The sequence below is a fragment of the Oncorhynchus keta genome, chromosome 9, assembly GCF_023373465.1.
Source record: "Oncorhynchus keta strain PuntledgeMale-10-30-2019 chromosome 9, Oket_V2, whole genome shotgun sequence".
NCBI classification, from domain to species: Eukaryota; Metazoa; Chordata; class Actinopteri; order Salmoniformes; family Salmonidae; genus Oncorhynchus; species Oncorhynchus keta.
Genome location: NC_068429.1, coordinates 23,654,537 through 23,677,716, shown reverse-complemented (window position 1 = coordinate 23,677,716; position 23,180 = coordinate 23,654,537). Strand labels below are relative to the sequence as shown.

General features: G+C 42.9%; 3 protein-coding genes across 6 annotated transcripts in view; all 3 read left to right on the top strand.

Annotated features, from left to right (window-relative positions):
- The window catches only part of LOC118381621 (seizure 6-like protein), an 87,750-nt gene extending 82,786 nt beyond the window's left edge, over positions 1 to 4,964 (top strand). For all 3 annotated transcript variants that reach the window (XM_052525509.1, XM_052525508.1, XM_052525510.1), the window contains 3 exons: positions 2,898 to 3,012; positions 3,646 to 3,751; positions 4,058 to 4,964. In XM_052525509.1, coding sequence (XP_052381469.1) covers positions 2,898 to 3,012; positions 3,646 to 3,751; positions 4,058 to 4,087 — 251 coding nt within the window. In that variant the 3' untranslated portion in view covers positions 4,088 to 4,964. The remainder of the gene's footprint in view (positions 1 to 2,897; positions 3,013 to 3,645; positions 3,752 to 4,057) is intronic.
- Positions 4,965 to 7,209: 2,245 nt separating this feature from the next.
- On the top strand, positions 7,210 to 11,261 carry tpst2 (tyrosylprotein sulfotransferase 2). 2 transcript variants are annotated; one of them, XM_035759410.2, is made up of 8 exons: positions 7,210 to 7,307; positions 7,990 to 8,473; positions 8,631 to 8,876; positions 9,592 to 9,748; positions 9,981 to 10,141; positions 10,252 to 10,450; positions 10,605 to 10,664; positions 10,772 to 11,261. In XM_035759410.2, the coding sequence occupies exons 2-8, from the start codon at positions 8,262 to 8,264 to the stop codon at positions 10,802 to 10,804; spliced, it is 1,068 nt and encodes a 355-aa protein (XP_035615303.1). In that variant the 5' UTR covers positions 7,210 to 7,307; positions 7,990 to 8,261; the 3' UTR covers positions 10,805 to 11,261. The 2 variants fall into 2 exon arrangements, with proteins under 2 accessions (XP_035615303.1, XP_035615304.1); XM_035759411.2 differs by lacking the exon at positions 7,210 to 7,307 and adding an exon at positions 7,326 to 7,632.
- Positions 11,262 to 14,364: 3,103 nt separating this feature from the next.
- Positions 14,365 to 17,358, top strand: LOC118373304 (polyubiquitin-C). The gene is made up of 2 exons (XM_035759412.2): positions 14,365 to 14,526; positions 15,807 to 17,358. The coding sequence occupies exon 2, from the start codon at positions 15,814 to 15,816 to the stop codon at positions 17,185 to 17,187; it is 1,374 nt and encodes a 457-aa protein (XP_035615305.2). The 5' UTR covers positions 14,365 to 14,526; positions 15,807 to 15,813; the 3' UTR covers positions 17,188 to 17,358.
- The last annotated feature ends 5,822 nt before the right edge of the window (positions 17,359 to 23,180 follow it).

The following is a 23,180-nucleotide window of genomic DNA, read 5'->3' as shown; positions in this document are numbered from 1 at the left end:
ATCCATAAAAAGTGTCGTTTAAAGTTTGCCACAAGCCACCTGGGAGACACACCAAACATGTGGAAGAAGGTGCTCTGGTCAGATGAAACCAAAATTTAACTTTTTGGCAACAATGCAAAACGTTATGTTTGGCGTAAAAGCAACACAGCTCATCACTCTGAACACACCATCCCCACTGTCAAACATGGTGGTGGCAGCATCATGGTTTGGGCCTGCTTTTCTTCAGCAGGGACAGGGAAGATGGTTAAAATTGATGGGAAGATGGATGGAGCCAAATACAGGACCATTCTGGAAGAAAACCTGATGGAGTCTGCAAAAGCCCTGAGACTAGGACGGAGATTTGTCTTCCAACAAGACAATGATCCAAAACATAAAGCAAAATCTACAATGGAATGGTTCAAAAATAAACATATCCAGGTGTTAGAATGGCCAAGTCAAAGTCCAGACCTGAATCCAATCGAGAATCTGTGGAAAGAACTGAAAACTGCTGTTCACAAATGCTCTCCATCCAACCTCACTGAGCTCGAGCTGTTTTGCAAGGAGGAATGGGAAAAAATGTCAGTCTCTCGATGTGCAAAACTGATAGAGACATACCCCAAGCGACTTACAGCTGTAATCGCAGCAAAAGCTGGCGCTACAAAGTATTAACTTAAGGGGGCTGAATAATTTTGCACGCCCAATTTTTCAGTTTTTGATTTGTTAAAAAAGTTTGAAATATCCAATAAATGTCGTTCTACTTCATGGTTGTGTCCCACTTGTTGTTGATTCTTCACAAAAAAATACAGTTTTATATCTTTATGTTTGAAGCCTGAAATGCGGCAAAAGGTCGCAAAGTTCAAGGGGGCCGAATACTTTCGCAAGGCACTGTATTTGGACATAAATGATGGACTTAATCGAACAAATCAAACATTTATCGTGGAACTGGGATTCTTGAAATTGCATTCTGATGAAGATCATCAAAGGTAAGTGAATATTTATAACGCTATTTCTGACTTCTGTTGACTCCAACATGGAGGATATCTGTATGGCTTGATTTGTTGTCTGAGCGCTGTACTCAGATTATTGCATGGTTTGCTTTTTCCGTAAAGTTTTTAAAAAATCTGACACAGCGGTTGCATAAAGGAGAAGCATATTTCTAATTCTGTGCATAACACTTGTATCTTCATATTAAAGTTTGCAAAATCACCGGATGTTTTGGAACTATTAAACAACGCGCCAATGTAAACTCAGATTTTTGTATATCTTTATCGAACAAAACATACATATATTGTGTAACATGAAGTCCTATGAGTGTCATCTGATGAAGATCATCAAAGGTTAGTGATTAATTTATTTATATTTCTGCTTTTTGTGACTCCTCTCTTTGGCTGGAAAAATGGCTGTGTCTTTCTGTGACTAGGTGCTGACCTAACATAATTGTTTGGTGTGCTTTCACTGTAAAGCCTTTTTGAAATCGGACACTGTGGTGGGATTAACAACAAGTTTATCTTTAAAATTGTGTAAATTACTTCTATATTTGAGGAATTTTAATTGTGAGATTTCTGTTGTTTTGAATTTGACGCCATGCACTTTCACTGACTGTTGTCATATCGACCCATTTAGCGGGATCTAAGCCATAAGAATTAACACATGTTTGTCTTAACTGCATTGTTTAAGGGCTTGTAAGTAGCATTGTATTCGGCACATGTGACAAATACAATTTGATTTTTGATTTGATCTGTGTCTGGTATTAGCTAGTTACTGGCCAGCTCGATCTTCAGACAGCATGGAACTAAAGGGGGGAAGGGTTGTTCAAAACTCAGATACAGCTGTCAAGTCAACACATCTGTTAGTGCTGCTATAAACCGCATCACAAGAGACATGCCAAAAGGGAGGGTTATGTTTATAAAAATAAATAATATAATTCATGCAATTTCAATGTTGTTTGTGTTGCTTTGTATATCACCGAATTTGCTTGAGATGATTTTACAGCAACACTGCTCACTGCATCCAAGTTGCTTGATATAGGCCTTTCAAAGAGCTGTCTGTCAAGGCGAGCTCATAAATGTAAGCTCCCCGGCCACTCAGCCTGACTTTTCAAACTTCCTGGTAGTTAGCCATGATAGAAAAGTACTTTTCAGAATGACTGTTCAGGATCTTTAAAGGATTGATGGCATTAGATAAGAGTGTCTGCTAAATGACTTAAATGTAATGTAAATGTAGTATTTGTGGCCTCCATTTACAAACAAATTGACCTAAAACATCTCATTGATGTTAGTATCATTGATGTTAGTATCATTGATGTTAGTATCATTGATGTTAGTATCATTGATATTATTATCATTGATGTTAGTATCATTGATGTTACAACTCCTACTGGTGGCACAGTGTAATTATAATGGTAAAACACATGTAAAGCCATTTACCTTCAGATTGGGAAGATGTACCCAAATACTAAATAAATAAATACAAATCTAGAAAAATGAAGTAACATTTTTCCAAAATGCCAACGTGAATGCCCCTTTGTTAATTGTCTGATAAGCTTTTATATTTTCTGCCTTTGTAATGCTCTATTATTACCACCTTTTCACTGGGACTGAACTGAAGTTATCTCTCTTCCTCCTTCCCTTTCGCTGTCATGCTCTCCCCTTACCTACCTTCTCCTTCCCTTTCTCCATCTCTCCCCTTACCTACCTTCTCCTTCCCTTTCTCCATCTCTCCCCTTACCTACCTTCTCCTTCCCTTTCTCCATCTCTCCCCTTACCTACCTTCTCCTTCCCTTTCTCCATCTCTCCCCTTACCTACCTTCTCCTTCCCTTTCTCCATCTCTCCCCTTACCTACCTTCTCCTTCCCTTTCTCCATCTCTCCCCTTACCTACCTTCTCCTTCCCTTTCTCCATCTCTCCGCTCACGTCCAGTTGCGGAAGCAGCTGCCGGGTCAGGTATGGATGGAGGTAACATGGCATTGGCTATCTTCATCCTTGTACTTTTGCTCTCCGTGCTGCTGGGAGGAGCCTATGTCTACGTCACACGGTAAGACTACACTCCCTATCACCTCAAAACACCTCTACACACCAGTGGACCTGTTCAACACAGTGACCTATTTAGATTATCATTGGATCAATTGAAGTAGCAAATACCGCTTTCATTTTTTAAAACATATAATATAATCCCATTTGTTGCCCAGTGAATGGGCGTCCCTGAACTCGACTTACTTGAATACACTGGAGCTGAATATTTTGTATTCATTTCCATTTCAAAGCAATATTGTTCATCAATGGTCATATGGAAAATCTATGACAATTGAACAAACACAAACTGCCCTGGTTACCTTCCCATCTGACTGTGCAACCTTGGTTACGGTTGAATAGCATATGTCACAAGGTTACAGAACATTCAGATGGAAATGTATTGTGAAGAACAGACATTATTCTGTCATGTAGAAAAGGGAATCTTGTCAGCTGCTCTACGTGTGACAATTCTATCTTCAACATTCCAAAGTTTCACCTCATTAAATAGGCTCCAAATTAATGAGGCAAGTGACTCACATGAGAACAGTAATATTCTTTATCCTGCTCAGTTCTCTCTCTCTCTCTGCTCATGGATAACAGTGGTGTCATATATTTTTTTGTCCTGACACCCTGCTGTTCCTCTCTTGGCCACCAGGTGTCGCTACAACTCCACCCTGCGGCTGCCACTCATCCACCCACACCCCTACAGCCAGATCACAGTGGAGAGCGAGTTTGACAACCCACTCTACGAGACAGGAGGGGTGAGGAAGTACACACACACACACACACAAACATAGTCATTGTATGAGACAGGAGGGTGTTTAATACTGGGCTCTGCAGTGGCACAGCGGTCTAAGGTACTGCATGTCAGTGCTAGAGGCCCAGGTTCGATTCCAGCCTGTATCACAACCGGTCTTGATTGGGAGTCCCATAGGGCGGCCCACAATTGGCCCAGCGTCGTTGGGGTTTGGCCGGGGTAGGCTGTCATTGTAAATAAGAATTTGTTCTTAACTGACTTGCCTAGTTAAATAATACAAATATAAAAACTCTTTCTCTCCCTCTCTCAGGACACCCGTGAATATGAGGTATCAATATGATGACTTTCTCAACTGTCAGAATCCCAAAATGAAGAAGCTTCCACCCACCCAACCAAACCCACTCCCTACCCTTTCTCCTCCTCAGCCCCACCAAAAAGGAAATGATGTAAATACAGACTGACTATAGATCTGCCCCTTCCCCCCATGACCCTGTCCTCCAATCACAGAAAGAGGAAACAGGGAGAGGGAAGATGAGTAGGAAAAGGAATCGAGTGGAGTGGAGAGGAGAGGAGAGGAGAGGGGGAGAAAATAGGAAGAGAGGACAGGAGATACTGGGTGTTTCTCAATATTCTTACTACCATTCTCTGAGCATGGTTGGAGTATGAATCCAAATCAAAGTATGCGAAATGGGGTGCGTAATTTGCTTGTAAACATTTCGAAGTGTGCATCAACGCAAGCTTCAACTGAAATATTCCCAGGATTGTTGACGCAATCACATAAAAAACAACGCAACATTTCTTGAAATCAATGGCGGCTGGTTTTGAGCTGAACCGAGAGAAAATGAACTCCGACTTTGGAATGAAAAGTTGCCCACTCACATCTCATATGTTGCCTGACTACAATATTTTATCTTGATCTTGTTCATTTTGGCATATTTAACTGCCTAGAATATCGACTAGTAGTGTGCATAGACTGCAGGCTAACTGATGAAGAATTGGTAGCTAACTTTAGCTAGCTACTGTTATCGACAAATAATTTGTAGCTAATGTTGGCCATCCACCCTTCATAACATTTTGTTTTTTTTGGTACAACTAGCTGGCTAGCTAGATTAATACGATTCACATATAGCTAGCTGATAATTACAAGCTTTGGTTTGCTTTATGTAGTTTGTGTTTTGTCTGTATTGGTCAAAGTTAATACAATAGAACGGGAGTGAGCAGTGCTTCTCAAATGTACATTTGTATGCATTCTCCACACTCTCGTCCTCGCAAGAATGTACTCAAGAGAACGTCCTCGGAGAACGAACTCGGAGCATGAGAGTGTGGAGCATGGCAGCAGCATATTGAGAAACACCCACTGTGAACAGGGCTGCAGGCGTTGGGAGATAAAGAGACAAACACTATTTACTCATGTGTCCACTATTAACTATCAAATACAGGGACAGAGGGAGGGACAGAGGGGAAGGAATAGGTGGGGAGAGAGGGAGACAGAAGGAGGATGATGGGTGAGAGGTATGGAAGGGGTGGCAGAGAGAGGAGAGGATAGAAACAAGGGGAACTAAAAGTATTGGTACATGAATGGGGTCTATTGAGATGTAAAACGTAGGGGTAAATTGGCACCTTAGAATCTGTCAGAGGAAGTGAGGTTACTATCTCTTCCTGTCTGGGCCCCATTTCTTGTCTTAGAACAGTATGTAGTACTGGTTTTACCATAGTAACAGACCTTCCATGTGCAAGCTTACCAACTAACCATAACAACACCAGAAAAGACCGGCACCAGATTATGTATTTATTTTGATGTAAATGTGGTGTTTTTTGCAGATTAATTCATGTACATTTTCATTTTGAGAAGAAAAAAATAAAATATGTACCATGTTACTGATTTCCTGAAATAAATGGTCAAATAAAAAATCTAATAGAATCTTTCTAAAAAAAAATAAAAACACTTGTCTTTGTCATCTGTTATTTCTTCGAGAGCTGGGGATGATCCTACAAGAGCTAGAAACAGTCACAACAGTCACTATGTCACTATGCATAACATGGAACAATTGTTTTACACTTGGAACATAAAGAAAATAACATGTCTCTCCATTGTGGCTAATTCAACAATACATCCATACAGTCCCACACATGCTGTATCTGAATACTTCTTCACAGGCTCCGTATCTGGGAGCACTACCTGGTAGGTAAAACAACTTATTTTTCACCTATTGTGCAATCTCTGTCTCTCACACACACTCCGGTGGTGACTCTGTTTCTGTTGAAACTGGTTCGCTTTCATACAGACCCATCAGTTTTGTCTTCCCCTGACCTCAAAACACAACAGCCTCAAAAACACAGTTGCTACTTCATGTTTCAGTACTTCTCGTTACTACCTGTTTTTCCAAATAGAAAGTTACTGTTGCAAAAACAGTTATTTTCTTAGCAGCAAAGATTTGAAAACAAGTGGGTGCTATCGTTCTTAGGGTGTATGTTTGTGTGTGTGATTAACCAACAAAACAGCTGAGAGAGGGAGTCAGACTCAAAGAAAGCCCTATGTTTTCAGTGTTTGTGTGTGTATGCGTAAAGGCAGGAGTGGCTGTTATGGGTGTAAGATGGCACAGTGATGTCATCTGTTGGTAAATGTTCATTACTGCAACTCTTTGTGTTCTACTGAACAAGACTGGTTACTCGCATCAATGCCTCTGTCTCGTCATTTAACATTCAAACAGTGACTGAGCATTGCAACCAAAAGCAGTCACAAGAAGCATACAAAAATAGATGCTATACCCTCAGAACTGGAGCAAGTATATGAGTTATTTGTTCCTGAAGGTGCACTATGCATAAATTGCTCTGTCATTTCCTGATTGCTCAAATTCTAATAGGTCACCTAATTTCAGTTTGTGACCAAACAAGCAAGTATAATATAGAGAATCATTGTACCATCTAAACAACTGTGAAACATATTTTCGATAATCAAAAATATTGTATTTTCAGCTGTTTGAAGTTGGCGTACAAAACTGAAAGCAAAAGACACAAAAACTCAAGAACAGGGAAGCATAGAAATAGTGCACATAGAATAACAGATCTACCACTTCTTAGACACGCTTTAAATGAGAATGAAAGATATATATATATAACTCGCTTTTCTATGTGAATTTGGTAGGGTCGCCCCAAAAGTGACATATTGCAGCTTTAATTATGGGTTAGTGTCAGGGGAGATTTGTCATTCGAATTAAATTAAAGTCATCATGGAAGTTGCAATGGTCCCACTGGGCACACACTAGTTGAATCAACATTATTTCCAAGTCATTGCAATGTAATTACGTTGAGCCAACATGGAATTGAAGTTGAATTGACATTGTGCCCAGTGGGGTGACTTCTGTCCTCTCTAGCATGGAGATAAAAACAGAATAAGGCCTACTGGGTCAGAGAAATCAGTCCTGACAATGCTTCAACCTCTCCTTTCTTTTCTAACTACTTCATTCTTCCTTCCGTCCCCATAAACTCACTCTGTTCTGCACCAGGCTTCACACTCAAACTAGAACACCACAGTTCAGCTTCCTCTTCCGTCCGTTAAGGTACAGAAAACATTCTCTCTCTCTCTCTTTTTATGTTAACAGATTGTGTACTTTGTTTTCCTTTTCTTGCATGTTTGTGTCTTTCAACTGTCGTCCTTTTCTCACTCGGTCCCCTCCACCTTCCCTCTCTCTCTGAGTAGGTTGGTCTATCTGTATATCTGTGTTCTATTTCTGACTGTGATTACTGGAGTGACAGCGAAGGTTCTAGAATCCCAGATAAGACCATATAAAGTTTGCATTTCATATTTACTGAGACAGGCACTGACTTGGGGAATAATAACATAGTTGTAACTCGGCTGCAACACAGAGCGTGACCAGACAAGAGGTTTGTTTGAATCCCCTGCATTACCCTTATTTTTTATATTTGCATCATGATCCCACAAACAAAGTTTTCCATTTACGCCATGAAAAGATTTGACCTGTGCAGGAATAGGCCCTGGGTGTGTTTGTAGTAAGATTTCTGTAGTAAATCAAAAAACATTTCCAGGCTGTTGCAGAGATACAGTATGAGGAGGAAGTGGACATTTTTAAGAACCTGCTAGACCAGTTCCTCTCAGATAAACACACGAGTGTTCTGCAGTGCTCCTAGCAGAGAGAGAGTTTTTATGAAGCTCAAAACAGTAGTGTTTAAATATGAGATGTACAATTTCCTGTCCCTCTTGTTTCTCTCCCTCTATTCCAGAAAGTACCTCTCTACCTTTACTTCAACAAGGTCAGTCTCACTGAAACTTAAAATCTGTTCTACAAAAAAAAACTGGTTAAAATAGCAGCACACACAGTTGGCCTCCTGCCCATGACCAAGAGACCATGACTAAGAGACCATGACCAAGAGACCATGACCAAGAGACCATGACTAAGAGACCATGACCAAGAGACCATGACCAAGAGACCATGACCAAGAGACCATGACCAAGAAACCATGACCTTGACCAAGCATAACCATCTCCATCAGTGATGCGTGTGTCAGCACGGAGGGTGTTAACAGGGCTCCTTATCCTGGGTGGAATCTCCACCCTGACCCAGTTCCTGCGTTTCTGTCTACCCTGCCGGCAGCCATCCCAGGGTGAACCTGTGACCGTGCTGGTCCGGGACGGGTGGAGGGTCAGTTCTGACATTCCCCTGGTGTTTGTGGGAGGGGTGCCTCGCTCCGGGACCACCCTGATGAGGTATAACAAGAGAAAGGAGGAGGAGAGTACTTATTTACTTGTATTTACCAATGTACTGAACTTGTATTATTCTGACACTCAATATGGTTATATACTGTATGTATTTACCTCTGTACCCTGTCATTTTGATCTCCGTCTTATTTCCCACACTGTGTAGGGCCATGCTGGACGCCCACCCTGCGGTGCGGTGTGGGGAGGAGACGAGGGTCGTGCCCAGGATACTGGGCCTTAAGCTGGGCTGGGCTGCTGAGAAGGAGGGGGTCAGCACCAAGGTCCTGGACCGAGCGGTCACTGCCTTCCTCCTTCAAATCATAGCAGGACATGGGGAGCCAGCACCTCTACTCTGCAATAAAGACCCCTTTACATTGAAGAGCGCTAAGTACCTCGCTCACCTTTTTCCCAAGTAGGTCTGACTTACTTTACTATACACACACACCTCCATCACGAGACACATATACTCTTAGAAAAGAAGGTGCAATCTAGAACCTAAAAGTGTTCTTCGGCTGTCCCAATAGGATAACCCTTTGATAGCCCTTCTTGGGTTCCAGGTAGAACCCTTTTGGTTCCAAGTAGAACCTTTTGGGGTTCCATGTAGAACCCTTTCCACAGAGGTCTACATGGAACCCAAAATGATTCTCCCTGGAACCAAAAAAGGGTTTTTACCTGGAACCAAAAAGGATTTTACAAAGGGTTCTCCTATTGGGACAGCCGAAGAACCCTTTTATGTTCTAGATATAACCTTTTTTTATGAGAGTGTACACTAACCCAAAAGCCTATGTCACCACACATAAGGGTGTGATCGAGTGTGGCTTTTCACTTGCTGACCCATGTGAGCCATATAGACAGTACAACTCATTAGTGAATCACTAGGTAGCCTGGTTACCTCCTACAGAAGAGAACACATCGTATGACTGTTTACCAGAGGTCAAAGTCCTGACAGAACAGGAGATAACTTATATACTTTTTCACTGACTCCGCCTCCTCTCCAGGCCTGAAACCGGGGTTAGGTAGGATTATGAGTAGTGCGGTGGAAAGTTGTAATGTACTTTCTCCTCCACTTTTCTCTCCCTCCTCTATCCCGCCACACCTCTACGTCCTTCCTCTCTCTCTTTCTACAGCTCTAAGTTCCTGCTGATGCTGAGAGATGGCCGAGCGGCGGTGTACTCTATGATTTCGCGTCGCGTGACGATCGGTGGCTTTGACCTCTCCAGCTATAGGGACTGCCTGGCCAAGTGGAGCCGAGCCACACAGGCCATGCTGACACAGTGCACTCAGGTGTGTGTGTATCTGTTTAGGTGGGCTGAGAGTGGTGCCTGACGTGTGTGTGTGCATGCAGTGCATCTGTGCCTGCATCTGTGTGAGTGTGCGTCTTTGTGTGTGTGTTTAGGTGGAAAGTGATGACCAACCATGTGTGTGTGTGTGTGTGTGTGTGTGTGTGTGTGTGTGTGTGTGTGTGTGTGTGTGTGTGTGTGTGTGTGTGTGTGTGTGTGTGTGTGTGTGTGTGTAGGTGGGCAGTAAGAGGTGCCTGGCTGTGAGGTATGAGAGGCTGGTCCTCCACCCTCGCTCCACCCTGCAGACAGTGCTAAAGTTCCTGGGTCTGCCGTGGCACGAGGGGGTTCTGCACCATGAAGAGGCTATAGGAAAACCTGGAGGAGTCTCACTGTCAAAGTGTGTATCAGTGAATATCAGAGAAGATGACAAGGCCATGCTACATCACAAAGACGCAGAGGAGTCTTGCTGTTTTGGTGTGTGTTTATTCATGTGTGTTTGTGTCACAGAACGGAACGGTCCACAGACCAGGTGATGAGGCCCGTGAACTTAGACGCTCTGACTCGGTGGGTAGGTCACATGCCCCCAGACGTAATGGCAGACATGGACGCTATCGCCCCCATGCTGGGGAGACTAGGCTACGACCCCAGAGCCAACCCACCTAACTACGGACAGTCTGACCCACAGTTCCTCAACAACACACAAAGGGTACGGACACACACACACACACACACACACACACACACACACACACACACACACACACACACACACACACACACACACACACACACACACACACACACACACACACACACACACAGGTTTTTGCTGATGTAAACCTTATGTCCTCTCTCTGTAGCTTCTGAAGGGAGACTTTAAAACTCCTGTAGCAAGACAACATCAGAAAGAACGTCCTCTGGTGAGTCTAACAGAAAAACCACCTATCCTCAATGTCTAGGCGACTGCTGATTGACTGTTTTTAGTATAGAACTGATAAGTGTTGGTTCTGTCTACATCCTTCTTTAGATGTCCATGAAAGGTTCACAGACAGAGAGGTGACAGGGTCAGCGCCTGGAACAACGGTCACCGCTGACCTATGACCCCTGATTATCCTCTCAGGGAAGACAACAGCATCAACCAAAAGGCTGGTGGCTAAGCACCAAGCACAGTCAGAGGGCATAACCATGCATGTGCTCTAGACCTCATTGATAGGAAGAAGTGATGTACAATGGAGAAAAGTATATTATATTGTTTTTTTACATTTCCAAAATGTGTTTACTTACCTCCATTTTTTGGGGGTCCTTACAAAAACAAAATAATGGCCAATCTTCACTATATTTTTGGTGATATCAAAGTGCCGCCAGCAGCCATGTGGATGAATGGAGACAAGGGAAAAATAGGCTCTTTGAGAATCCAAGAATAAATTACTTACACAATCGTCTCTAACATGTAGGCTCAGCATTCGTGAACAATCCAATTACAAGTCAGAATGTTGAATAAACTTATTTTTAACTTACTTTACCTGTTGTCTGCTGATTTTGTCCTTATGTAGGAGGTAATCTGAGGCAAAATATCCACAAACGTTATTAGCCAGACTTTCAGTACGCTGGTCTGTATATGGTTGGTATTTCTGGATAAAATTTTCAATACTGATGTAATTCGCAGGTTACAAACACTTGCACAATATGACTGAGCCTAACCAAACCACAGCTGATTGAGAGGTAACTGAGCCTAACCAAACCCCAGCTGATTGAGAGGTAACTGAGCCTAACCAAACCACAGCTGATTGAGAGGTAACCGGGCAAAAACTAAACGACAGCTGATTGAGAGGTAACTGAGCCTAACCAAACCACAGCTGATTGAGAGGTAACTGAGCCTAACCAAACCACAGCTAATTGAGAGGTAACTGAGCCTAACCAAACCACAGCTGATTGCGATGCATGCTTCAGTCGATTATGTTCGGTTACATTCGGCTATTGCTGACATATTGTGCATCACATGCTATGCGTAAAGAGATTGAAAATACAAGTGACAGAACCCACAAGCACCACAAAAAGTTGTCTAAACAACCCTTTGTTGTGGATAGCCCATCTCCACCTCCTACCGCCAAAAGGACCAACAGCATGTACAACCGGTAAAGTAAGTGTAAATATAATTGTATTCAACATTCTGGCTTGTAAAGACTATTGCGTAATTTTGTGGGCGACTTCGATCATACTGATGATCCATGAGGTAACCATAGTAACAGTCTGATGTTTTTAAAAAACATCAGACTGTCACCAGAGCAGTTTAGAAGGTGTTGCCGAGCTCTGCTACCCTATCCCAACAGGCCCGACGTTATACATCGGGTTAGGGCAGGATAAGACCTGTTTTTAAATAACTAGGGTATGGGTAGGGCTCAGGTATTACTAAATTGATCACTAACATTTTGAAGATAAGTAATTTGCTCAATGCTCTGCTCTGCTGTGCAGTGCAGTCGTATATAAGATCATAAGAGGTACGTAAACCTTGTCAAATATAAAAAAGGTTTATTTCTCAAAAAGTATAATGTAACACAACTAACTGCTCTCTCATGTCTCTTCATTCGTTGACCAGAACCAGATATACTTTGAGGAGATGGGAAACTCCATTTGAATCGTTGCCCATGCTACGTCAGTGGGCCGTGCGGTGCATTCTGGGCAATTCGAGGACAAGGAGAGCTCTCCTTCAAGGAGTGAATGTAGTCAATTGGGTGCTAGCTGAGGAGCAGCTAATGGATTTCCTAACCCAGGAAGATATTTCTGATTTTGGGTTTCGGGAAGGGCTGGATTGGGCCTTAAATTTGGCAGCAGCAATCGCGCCTGGGTAGGGTAGGGCCTGAACGTCACAGGCATGGGTAAGGCTCAGGCTTAAAATTCATGCCGTGAAGGGCTCAAGTTGTGACGTTTGATTTTACCATTTAAATATAAATTGCAGACTGTCGGCCACACTTGATAACTTGAGAACTAGCACTTACTAACATAGGCAACAAATAACTGGATGGAAAACGGTGAGGCACCTAACACACCCCTTCTACTGGCAATTGGGGGGAGGGTTCTTGAAATGTAACATCCAATCAAAATCAGCGGACAATTCAAACCGTCTTTGCAATATAAAATTCTCCAGACCTCCAAGAGAGGCGTGACAATGATGTGATTTTGGAGGTATGGCAACCATAAACCAGTAGACGTATTCCTATGGAAATGTCCTGATGGCGCATGAAGCCGGAAGTATTTGAATTTGAAGCATGCCATTTAGCTGAATGGGGATGAATGGCACCAAAAGATTTCTAAGAATCTTGGTGAATGTGGACATAACTAGCAAAGGATCCTGCCTGGGAGAGTCAACCTTAATGTCTATGGCAAGAAGGCGCAATCCACCTCATAGCCTGCAGGCCCGTGATTGATATGTCAGCACGTGGTCCTGTGTGACAACAGATGTAGTAGTCAGAATGGATCACTATTTAACTAATTATCTTGATTTGTAGCAAACTTTAAAATAATTCATAGTGGGCATCGAACTTCATCATAATAATCTAATTTTATAGCCCAAAACGACCGTCCCTCTCAAAAAACTGTCAGTTTTGGCGATTGAAATTTAGATAAGCTTTCTAGGGCAGACCAGGGCTTTTGGCACCACTAGATTGCTATGCAGTAGCCGACCAGTCGAGCTTGTGACTTCACGTTCCAAATAGGACACTGGGGTCCTCATTGCAACACGAGACTAGCTAGATATAGGCTGGTTGATGTTAGGATAAGCAGTCTTTTATAAGGAGGTGGGAAGTGGGGAATGACTGTGGCCTGTTTGTGTAGAATTGATCCATGCTGTAAATAATTTGTTTCTATTAAATCAATGTTATGACCTAAAATAAACTGTCCAATTCCTGTTACATTCTTCTTTGATTTCTTTGATTCAACAACTGTTCCCTGGTTGATCTCCTACACTAACTACACTGCTGCTTGAAAATGTAGCAAAACTGTAGGTTTTACTGAAGCAAGAGTGGTCCTGGGTAAAAAATAAATAAAAAAAGCTTGTTACTTGTAAGTGTTCCAAACAGAACATGATTTGTCTTTTTACCTAAACATGCAAACATCATCAGATAGAAGTCAAAGCAAGAAGTGTATTGGGTTAGTCATTTTTGGTTAAATATAACAGAACAGATTAACTGGATTGACAATCAGACGGGTTGACAAAAATAACTGACTGAAAGACCCCTGAATAACCTACTAATATGACTGCATTGAGGCATATGTCACTGTGCTTCTATGGCTATATGCACCCAAATTTTTGCATGCCCACCCACCAACGGATTTCTGGCTCCGTTACTGTTTCGGACATAAATTCATAACTATCTAAAAACACAATCCGATTTTACTAGCTGTCAAGGTTAATACTGCGACATCTGTGACTGGATTCGCTTTGACTGCTCAGCGCGTTGCTAGAGAACGTCGACTCACTCTTTTTGCACATTTCTACCTCCGCCAATGCACGACTTCTTTTATATGACCATTCTTACCCAATTTCTTAAAAATTAAACATTCATACAGAACATTTGGAATATCATACACGTCGTGTAGTTAATCCATTTTATACACAATCCATATGGTTAATGATATTTTTTGAAAATCCGCAGTTTATAGTTCCATATGGTGTAATGGTGGAGGGATACGTAAACCGGCAATATATAAATAAGACAGCCCTTTGTTTGCGATAACAGACTCGTTTCCTGAAGATTCAAGAGCAGCGCCGTTGATAATTTGTTTGTAAGTAGGGTATTATCCAAAATGAGCATTAATGACAACATTTTTCACAGAGATCCTTAGTTCAGCGTAATGTTAATTGGTAGTTCATTGTTTTTCCTATTCTTATTGGGGATGTACGAATATACTATTTTTTTTTGGGGGGGGGTGTACGAATAGACGTCGACGATAGACGAGCTAACTTTCTGGTAGCTTTAGCCAACTACAGTAGTTATTTACTCAAAGTTAGCTGGCTGGATATGGTATTGGCTAGCTTCCTAACAAGCTAAAACGAGGCGCTCGCTCAACAGTAGTTAGTCATTAGATAACCCTTCAATCAAGCTAGATATAGATGGAGGGGAAGGTTAACGTTAACGTTAACAGTGGGTGTGTTTTTGAAAATGCAATCATGAGTGCCAGTGCTCTCTGGGTGTTCGTAAATTCAGTTTTGTCAGATTGTCCGTTCGTAAATTCAGAGTTTCGCTCACGGAGCGAGGATTAGGGTTGATCAGAGCGTTCTGGCATCACAACAGCTTGGGGGCTTGACTGCCAACTGGCTAACGCTGGCTAGCTTGCTAGCTACTTCCAGACACGAATGAGAACCCCGCACTCTGACCTTTTTACTCGACCTAGTAGAGCTGCTTAGGCTGTTCATGTTGTCAAGAGCATTGGTGACAAACCTTAACTGTTCTACTAGCAACTTAATTAATTACGCGTTTTTAAACACCGGCAATATTTAAGTGTTGCCCGTTTGTAAATTCATCAGTTATCATGCGCTCTGGCATACTCAAGACGAGTGCTCCTAAATCGGAGTAGTAAATGAATTTACTAACGCATTCCGAAAAACATCGCGCTCGAGACCTAAACCCAGCGATAATCCCGATTTGGTTTATCGGGCAGTAGTGGTAATATATGTTGCTGTAAAATGGTCGTAGGGGAGGTTAATTTATGACAAAATATTACGTTTAGACTGCAAATGAAAACGCATCCCCATAGACTAAAATGGTCAGCTAGCTTGTCATCACCTCAGGACTCGACTAAGGTTTTATGACAAAATGACAGCCACTACGTGGAGCTTGTTCTAAAATGGTGGCACCTGAAGCGAACTGCTGTAAACGTCAGCTGAGTACTACCTCCAATGGGAGGAGCTTTGCTCTACCCTATTTAGAAGTTGACCCACTGCATCTCAGATTTGTTATGAATACTAGATTGGTACCTATAATGTGTATTTATTTATAGCCTGGTTTATTTTACATTTTATTTTAGGTTTGAGTAGTTTGGTCTAACATGATTATCTTCCCCAGTGTCAAGATGCAGATCTTTGTGAAGACCTTAACTGGTAAGACCATCACACTGGAGGTGGAGCCCAGTGACACCATCGAGAACGTCAAGGCCAAGATCCAGGACAAGGAGGGCATCCCCCCAGACCAGCAGCGTCTGATCTTTGCTGGCAAACAGCTGGAAGATGGCCGCACCCTGTCCGACTACAACATCCAGAAGGAGTCCACCCTCCATCTTGTGCTCCGTCTGAGGGGAGGTATGCAGATCTTTGTTAAAACCCTGACTGGTAAGACCATCACCCTTGAGGTTGAGCCCAGTGACACCATCGAGAACGTCAAGGCCAAGATCCAGGACAAGGAGGGCATCCCCCCAGACCAGCAGCGTCTGATCTTTGCTGGCAAACAGCTGGAAGATGGCCGCACCCTGTCCGACTACAACATCCAGAAGGAGTCCACCCTCCATCTTGTGCTCCGTCTGAGGGGAGGTATGCAGATCTTCGTTAAAACCCTGACTGGTAAGACCATCACCCTTGAGGTTGAGCCCAGTGACACCATCGAGAACGTCAAGGCCAAGATCCAGGACAAGGAGGGCATCCCCCCAGACCAGCAGCGTCTGATCTTTGCTGGCAAACAGCTGGAAGATGGCCGCACCCTGTCCGACTACAACATCCAGAAGGAGTCCACCCTCCATCTTGTGCTCCGTCTGAGGGGAGGTATGCAGATCTTCGTTAAAACCCTGACTGGTAAGACCATCACCCTTGAGGTTGAGCCCAGTGACACCATCGAGAACGTCAAGGCCAAGATCCAGGACAAGGAGGGCATCCCCCCAGACCAGCAGCGTCTGATCTTTGCTGGCAAACAGCTGGAAGATGGCCGCACCCTGTCCGACTACAACATCCAGAAGGAGTCCACCCTCCATCTTGTGCTCCGTCTGAGGGGAGGTATGCAGATCTTCGTTAAAACCCTGACTGGTAAGACCATCACCCTTGAGGTTGAGCCCAGTGACACAATCGAGAACGTCAAGGCCAAGATCCAGGACAAGGAGGGCATCCCCCCAGACCAGCAGCGTCTGATCTTTGCTGGCAAACAGCTGGAAGATGGCCGCACCCTGTCCGACTACAACATCCAGAAGGAGTCCACCCTCCATCTTGTGCTCCGTCTGAGGGGAGGTATGCAGATCTTCGTTAAAACCCTGACTGGTAAGACCATCACCCTTGAGGTTGAGCCCAGTGACACAATCGAGAACGTCAAGGCCAAGATCCAGGACAAGGAGGGCATCCCCCCAGACCAGCAGCGTCTGATCTTTGCTGGCAAACAGCTGGAAGATGGCCGCACCCTGTCCGACTACAACATCCAGAAGGAGTCCACCCTTCACCTGGTCCTGCGTCTTCGTGGAGGCAACTAGTTCTACTCTTAACAATGTCACATCTTAACCCCAATTTCCCTTATCCCAAATTCCCTCCTAACCTCCAACCCCACCTTTTGACCTCACTCCAATCCCACCCCTGACTTCCCCTCCACCCTAATCCCCAGCTCTTAAAAAAAAAAAATATCAATAAAGTTCAAGCATTCCTGATATTATCTGGTTGTTTTTTGTAAAATATTTATGTATTTCAATAGCACCTGGTTGTATTAGTTACATTGTTTTGCCAGTTTCTAATTTGAAGTACTACTGCCTCAGCGCATAACTGCAACTGCCTCTATGTTAAACCTAATTTAAATACCTTTAGCTTTTAGTCTTAAGTGAATAACTATAAGGTCCTGATGTTAACTATAGGTGGTGCATTTGGCGGTACGATATACAGTTGGAGTCAGAAGATTACATTCACTTCGGTTGGCGATATTAGAACTAGTTTCTCAAACACCCCAAATTTCTTAACACAAGTTTTGGCTAGTCAGTTCGGATATCTACTTTGTGTACGACATGTGATTTTTAACAATTGTTAACAGACAAATTCATTCACTTATAATTCACTAATTCCAGTGGGTCAGAGGTGTACAAGTTGACTGCCTTTAAACAACTTGGAAAATTCCAGAAAATTGTCATTGCTTTAGAAACCTCTGAGCTAAAAGTATGAACACCATGGGACCACGCAGCCGTCATACCACTCAGGAAGGAGACGTGAATAGTGCTAATCAATCCCAGAACGGTAAAGGCCACTGCTCCACAACCGCCATAAAAAAGCCAGACTACGGTTTGCAATTGCACATGGGGACAAAGATACTTTTGGAGAAATTGTTCTCTGGTCTGATGGAGCTGTTTGGCCATAATGACCATTATATTTGCAAGCTGAAGGACACCATCCCAACCGTGAAGCACGGGGTGGCAGCATCATGTTGTGGGGGTGCTTTGCTGTAGGAAGGACTGGTGCACTTCACAAAATAGATGTCATGAGGGAGGAAAAGTGGCCATCACGAAGCCCTGACCTCAATCCTATAGAATATTTGTGGGTAGAACTGAGAAAGTGTGTGAGTAAGGAGGCCTACAAACCTGACTCGGTTACACCAGCTCTGTCAGGAGGAATGGGCCAAAATACACAACTTATTGTGGGAAGCTTGTGAAAGGCTACCTGAAACGTTTGACCCAAGTTAAACAATTTAAAGGCAATGCTACCAAATACAAATTGAGTGTATGAAAACTTCTGACCCACTGGGAATGTGATGAAAGAAATAATTCTATCATTTGGACATTTCGCATTCTTAAAATAAAGTGGTGATCCTATCTGACCTAAGACATGGAATTTTTACTAGGATTAAATATCAGGAATTGTGAAAAGCTGAGTTTAAATGTATTTGGCTAAGGTGTATGTAAACTACCGACTTCAACTTTATATTCAATCACTATAAATCCCTTTTTACAACTGCCGATATCAGTGGTTATACAGAAACCCAGCCCTAAACCCCTAAACGGCAAGCAATACAGATAAATGTCAGTTGGCTTTTCATGGCTGAGCAATCAGAGGTTGAGAGCAGGTATACTGAACAAAATGCAAACATTTTGATTTTACTGAGTCAGGATTTGGCTGATTTCCAGGTGATTGCTATCTGCCCCAACACAGAATGCCAACTAAAGTTTGGTAGATGAATAATGGTCTGGGGCTGTTTTTCATGTTTTGGGCTAAGCCCCTTAGTTCCAGTGCAGGGCAGTCAACGCTACAGCATATCTATTGACATTCTAGATGATTCTGTTCTTCCAACTTTGACAACAGTTCGGGGAAGACCCTTTCCGGTTTCAGCATGACAATGCCCCCGTGCACAAAGCGAGGTCCATACAGAAATGGTTTGTCGATCGGTGTGGAAGAACTTGACTGACATCCACAAAGCACTGACCTGAACTCCATCGAACACCTTTAAGATGAATTGGAACGTCTGACCTCAATAATGCTCCTGTTGCTGAATGCAACCAAGTCCCTGCAGCAATGTTCTAACTTCAAGTGAAAAGCCTTCCCAGAAGAGTGGACGCTGTTATGGCAAAGGGGGGGACCAACTCCATATTAATGCCCATGACTTTGGAATGAGATGTTTGACAAGCAGGTGTCCACATACTTTTGGTCATTTAGTGTACTTAGTGATGTTTAAGTGGTTTATTTGCAGGTATTAAAAGTAATACATTGGAATTTATGGGATGGTCATATCACCAAGCAGCTGCCGTAAGTGGCGATGCAGCCAGTCTCGATGCTCTCAATGGATGATCATTGCAATATAGTAATATTTCTTTATCTGGTGAAACGATTAGGTAGTGAGGTAATTGGTATCGCCCTCTCTTTTATATTATAGTAAAGCGACGTTAAAGAACTATAATTTGCACAATCTGTTGAATTATGGAGAGGCATGGTAAATTTACTGTATGATTCTTGCAAGGAGTGCTTCAGTTCCCAGTAGGTATTTTGGTGGGTACCAGCACTGGAACTGTTGGAAAAGGGACTTGTTAGTATGCCTGAAATGCATCTTTCCTTTGAGTAGTCACTATGACATTATTTGCTTTTATTCAACTGTTAGATTATGATTGCCTTAAACCAGGAAGGAAGCATTTTCATTATTATAGCTAATAGGTATGCTGTACCTCCCTACAGCAAAAGGATGTCATTCATACTTAACCACAAGATGTCCCCATAGACCAAGTGAAAGCTCTTACAGCTGATTGCCTTTCTCATACACACTAATTTCTAGGGGTGTGCTGACATGCGTAATCATATCTGTAAATTTACAGTTGATAATCGGATGATCACTCTATCCGAGCAGCAGGATCAATGGTACAGGCCATCCCTCTACTTACCGATAGGCAAATTAGCCAGTTGAGTTATTTAGACCACGCACATGACTGACTCAAAGACAGGACAGTATGGTTAAGAAACTCTGTGACTGACTGACATGAAATCTGTGAGCTGCTCTGACAGCTGGTGCTTAAAGCTATTGAAGGAGATATGAGTCCCCAGCTTCCAGTGATTTTTGCAGTTCGTTCCAGTCATTGGCAGCAGAGAACTGGAAGGAAAGGCGGCCAAAGGGGGAATTGACTTTGGGGGTGACTAGAGAGATATACCTGCTGGAGCGTATGCTACGGGTGGGTGCTGCTATGGTGACCAGTGAGCTGAGATAAGGCGGGGCTTTACCTAGCAGAGACTTGTAGATGAAGCGAGGGCCAGCCAACGAAAGCGTACAGGTCGTAATGGTGGGTAGTGTATGGGGCTTTGGTGACAAAATGGATGGCACTGTGATAGACTGCATCCAATTTGTTGAGTAGAGTGTTGGAGGCTATTTTGTAAATGACATCGCCGAAGTCGAGGATCAGTATGATGGTCAGCATGAGTGAAGGATGCTAGTTTAAAAAAAGTTTTACTTGCATTTAAGAGCAGTTGGAGGCGACGGAAGGAGAGTTGTATAGCATTGAAGCTCGTCTGTTTGTTAGTTAACAAAGTGTCCAAAGAAGGACCCGAAGTATACAGAATGGTGTCATCTGCGTAGAGCTGGATCAGAGAATCACCAGCAGCAAGAGCGACATCATTGATGTAAACAGAGAAGATAATTATTCGTCACAAACATAATTTTACTTAAATATAGTTAAATAAAAATTCAATAAAATAAATATATACAATGCCTTGAGAAAGTATTCATACCCGTTGACTTAATCCACATTTTGTTGTGTTACAGCCTGAATTTAAAATGGGTTAAATATATATATATTTTTTATCCATCTACACATAATACATCATAATGACAGTGAAAACATGTTTTTGACATTTTTGCAAATGTATTGAACAGGAAGTACAGAAGTACCAAGTCACTTGGCTCTGTCATAACCTCACATGGTCTCTCCTATCATTGCTATGCAGACGACACACAATTAATCTTCTCCTTTCCTCCTTCTGATGACCAGGTGGTGAATCGCATCTCTGCATGTCTGGCAGACATATCAGTGTGGATGACGGATCACCACCTCAAGCTGAACCTCGGCAAGACGGAGCTGCTCTTCCTCCCGGGGAAGGACTGCCCGTTCCATGATCTCGCCATCACGGTTGACAACTCCATTGTGTCCTCCTCCCAGAGCGCTAAGAACCTTGGCGTGATCCCTGTCGTTCTCAACTAACATCAAGGCGGTGGCCCGTTCCTGTAGGTTCATGCTCTACAACATCCGCAGAGTACGGCGCAGGTCCTAATCCAGGCACTTGTCATCTCCCGTCTGGATTACTGCAACTCGCTGTTGGCTGGGCTCCCTGCCTGTGCCATTAAACCCCTACAACTCATCCAGAACGCCGCAGCCCGTCTGGTGTTCAACCTTCCCAAGTTCTCTCACGTCACCCCGCTCCTCCGCTCTCTCCACTGGCTTCCAGTTGAAGCTCGCATCCGCTACAAGACCATGGTGCTTGCCTACGGAGCTGTGAGGGAACGGCACCTCAGTACCTCCAGGCTCTGATCAGGCCCTACACCCAAACAAGGGCACTGCGTTCATCCACCTCTGGCCTGCTCGCCTCCCTACCACTGAGGAAGTACAGTTCCCGCTCAGCCCAGTCAAAACTGTTCGCTGCTCTGGCTCCCCAATGGTGGAACACACTCCCTCACGACGCCAGGACAGCGGAGTCAATCACCACCTTCCGGAGACACCTGAAACCCCACCTCTTTAAGGAATACCTAGGATAGGATAAAGTAATCCTTCTCACCCCCCTTAAAAGATTTAGATGCACTATTGTAAAGTGGCTGTTCCACTGGATGTCATAAGGTGAATGCACCAATTTGTAAGTCGCTCTGGATAAGAGCGTCTGCTAAATGACTTAAATGTAAATGTAAATATATATATATATACGCTACTTATTGACCTAAATGCATGAGAATTGAATATACACTACCGTTCAAAAGTTTGGGGTCACTTAGAAATGTCCTTGTTTTTGAAAGAAAAGCACATTTTTGGTCCATTTAAAATAACAAAATGTAGCTGGAAACGGCAGATTTTTTATGGAATATCTACATAGGCATATAGAGGCCCATTATCAGCAACCATCACTCCTGTGTTCCAATGGGACGTTGTGTTAGCTAATCCAAGTTGATAATTTTAAAAGGCTAATTGATCATTAGAAAACCCTTTTGCATTTATATTAGCACAGCTGAAAACTGTTGTCCTGATTAAAGAAGCAATAAAACTGTCCTTCTTTAGACTAGTTGAGGATCTGGAGCGTCAGCATTTGTGGGTTAATTTACAGGCTCAAAATGGCCAGAAACAAAGACCTTTCTTCTGAAACTCTTCAGTCTATTCTTGTTCTGAGAAATGAAGGCTATTTCATGCTAGAAATTGCCAAGAAACTGAAGATCTCGTACAACGCTGTGTACTACTCCCTTCACAGAACAGTGCAAACTGGCGCTTACCAGAATAGAAAGAGGAGTGGGGGACCCTGGTGCACAACTGAGCAAGAGGACAAGTACATTAGTGTCTAGTTTGAGAAACATATTACTTTGGGACAGATTACTTTGGGCTAGATAGAAAATAAAGAATGCTGCAGGACTAAAATAATTGCTCGATTTGAACAGTAGGCTACCAGTTCTTGGCCAGTACAAGTTTACGAGTGAGTTTTTGTTAAAAATAAGATTTAGCTTTTTTTCTTTGAGCTGAATCACAATCAATAAACACAAATAATACATTAGTCCAATATTATCAGCTACACAAGTAGTAAAAGCAGAAGGAAGCATGTATTCACCTCACTGACTGAGGTAAAATGGAGTTTTGTTCACTTGACCTTTTCAGCCATCTGCTATCAGAAAAATACCATTCTGTCATTTGAAAATAAGTAATGTTTTACACTTTATACCATAGTCCAATGGCAAAAGAGAAAATATTGATTGACAGCGTTTATTTGAATTACAGACACTTGGGTTGAAACGAAGGCGGGCTCATTCAGGGACTTAAATATG

Excerpts from the sequence above, each read along its gene's own strand:
- tpst2 (XM_035759410.2), top strand. The coding sequence starts at position 8,262 with ATGCGTGTGTCAGCACGGAGGGTGTTAACAGGGCTCCTTATCCTGGGT. Across the intron at positions 8,474-8,630 it reads TCCGGGACCACCCTGATGAG|GGCCATGCTGGACGCCCACC; the intron begins GTATAACAAGAG and ends CACACTGTGTAG. Across the intron at positions 10,451-10,604 it reads TCCTCAACAACACACAAAGG|CTTCTGAAGGGAGACTTTAA; the intron begins GTACGGACACAC and ends CTCTCTCTGTAG.
- LOC118373304 (XM_035759412.2), top strand. The coding sequence starts at position 15,814 with ATGCAGATCTTTGTGAAGACCTTAACTGGTAAGACCATCACACTGGAG.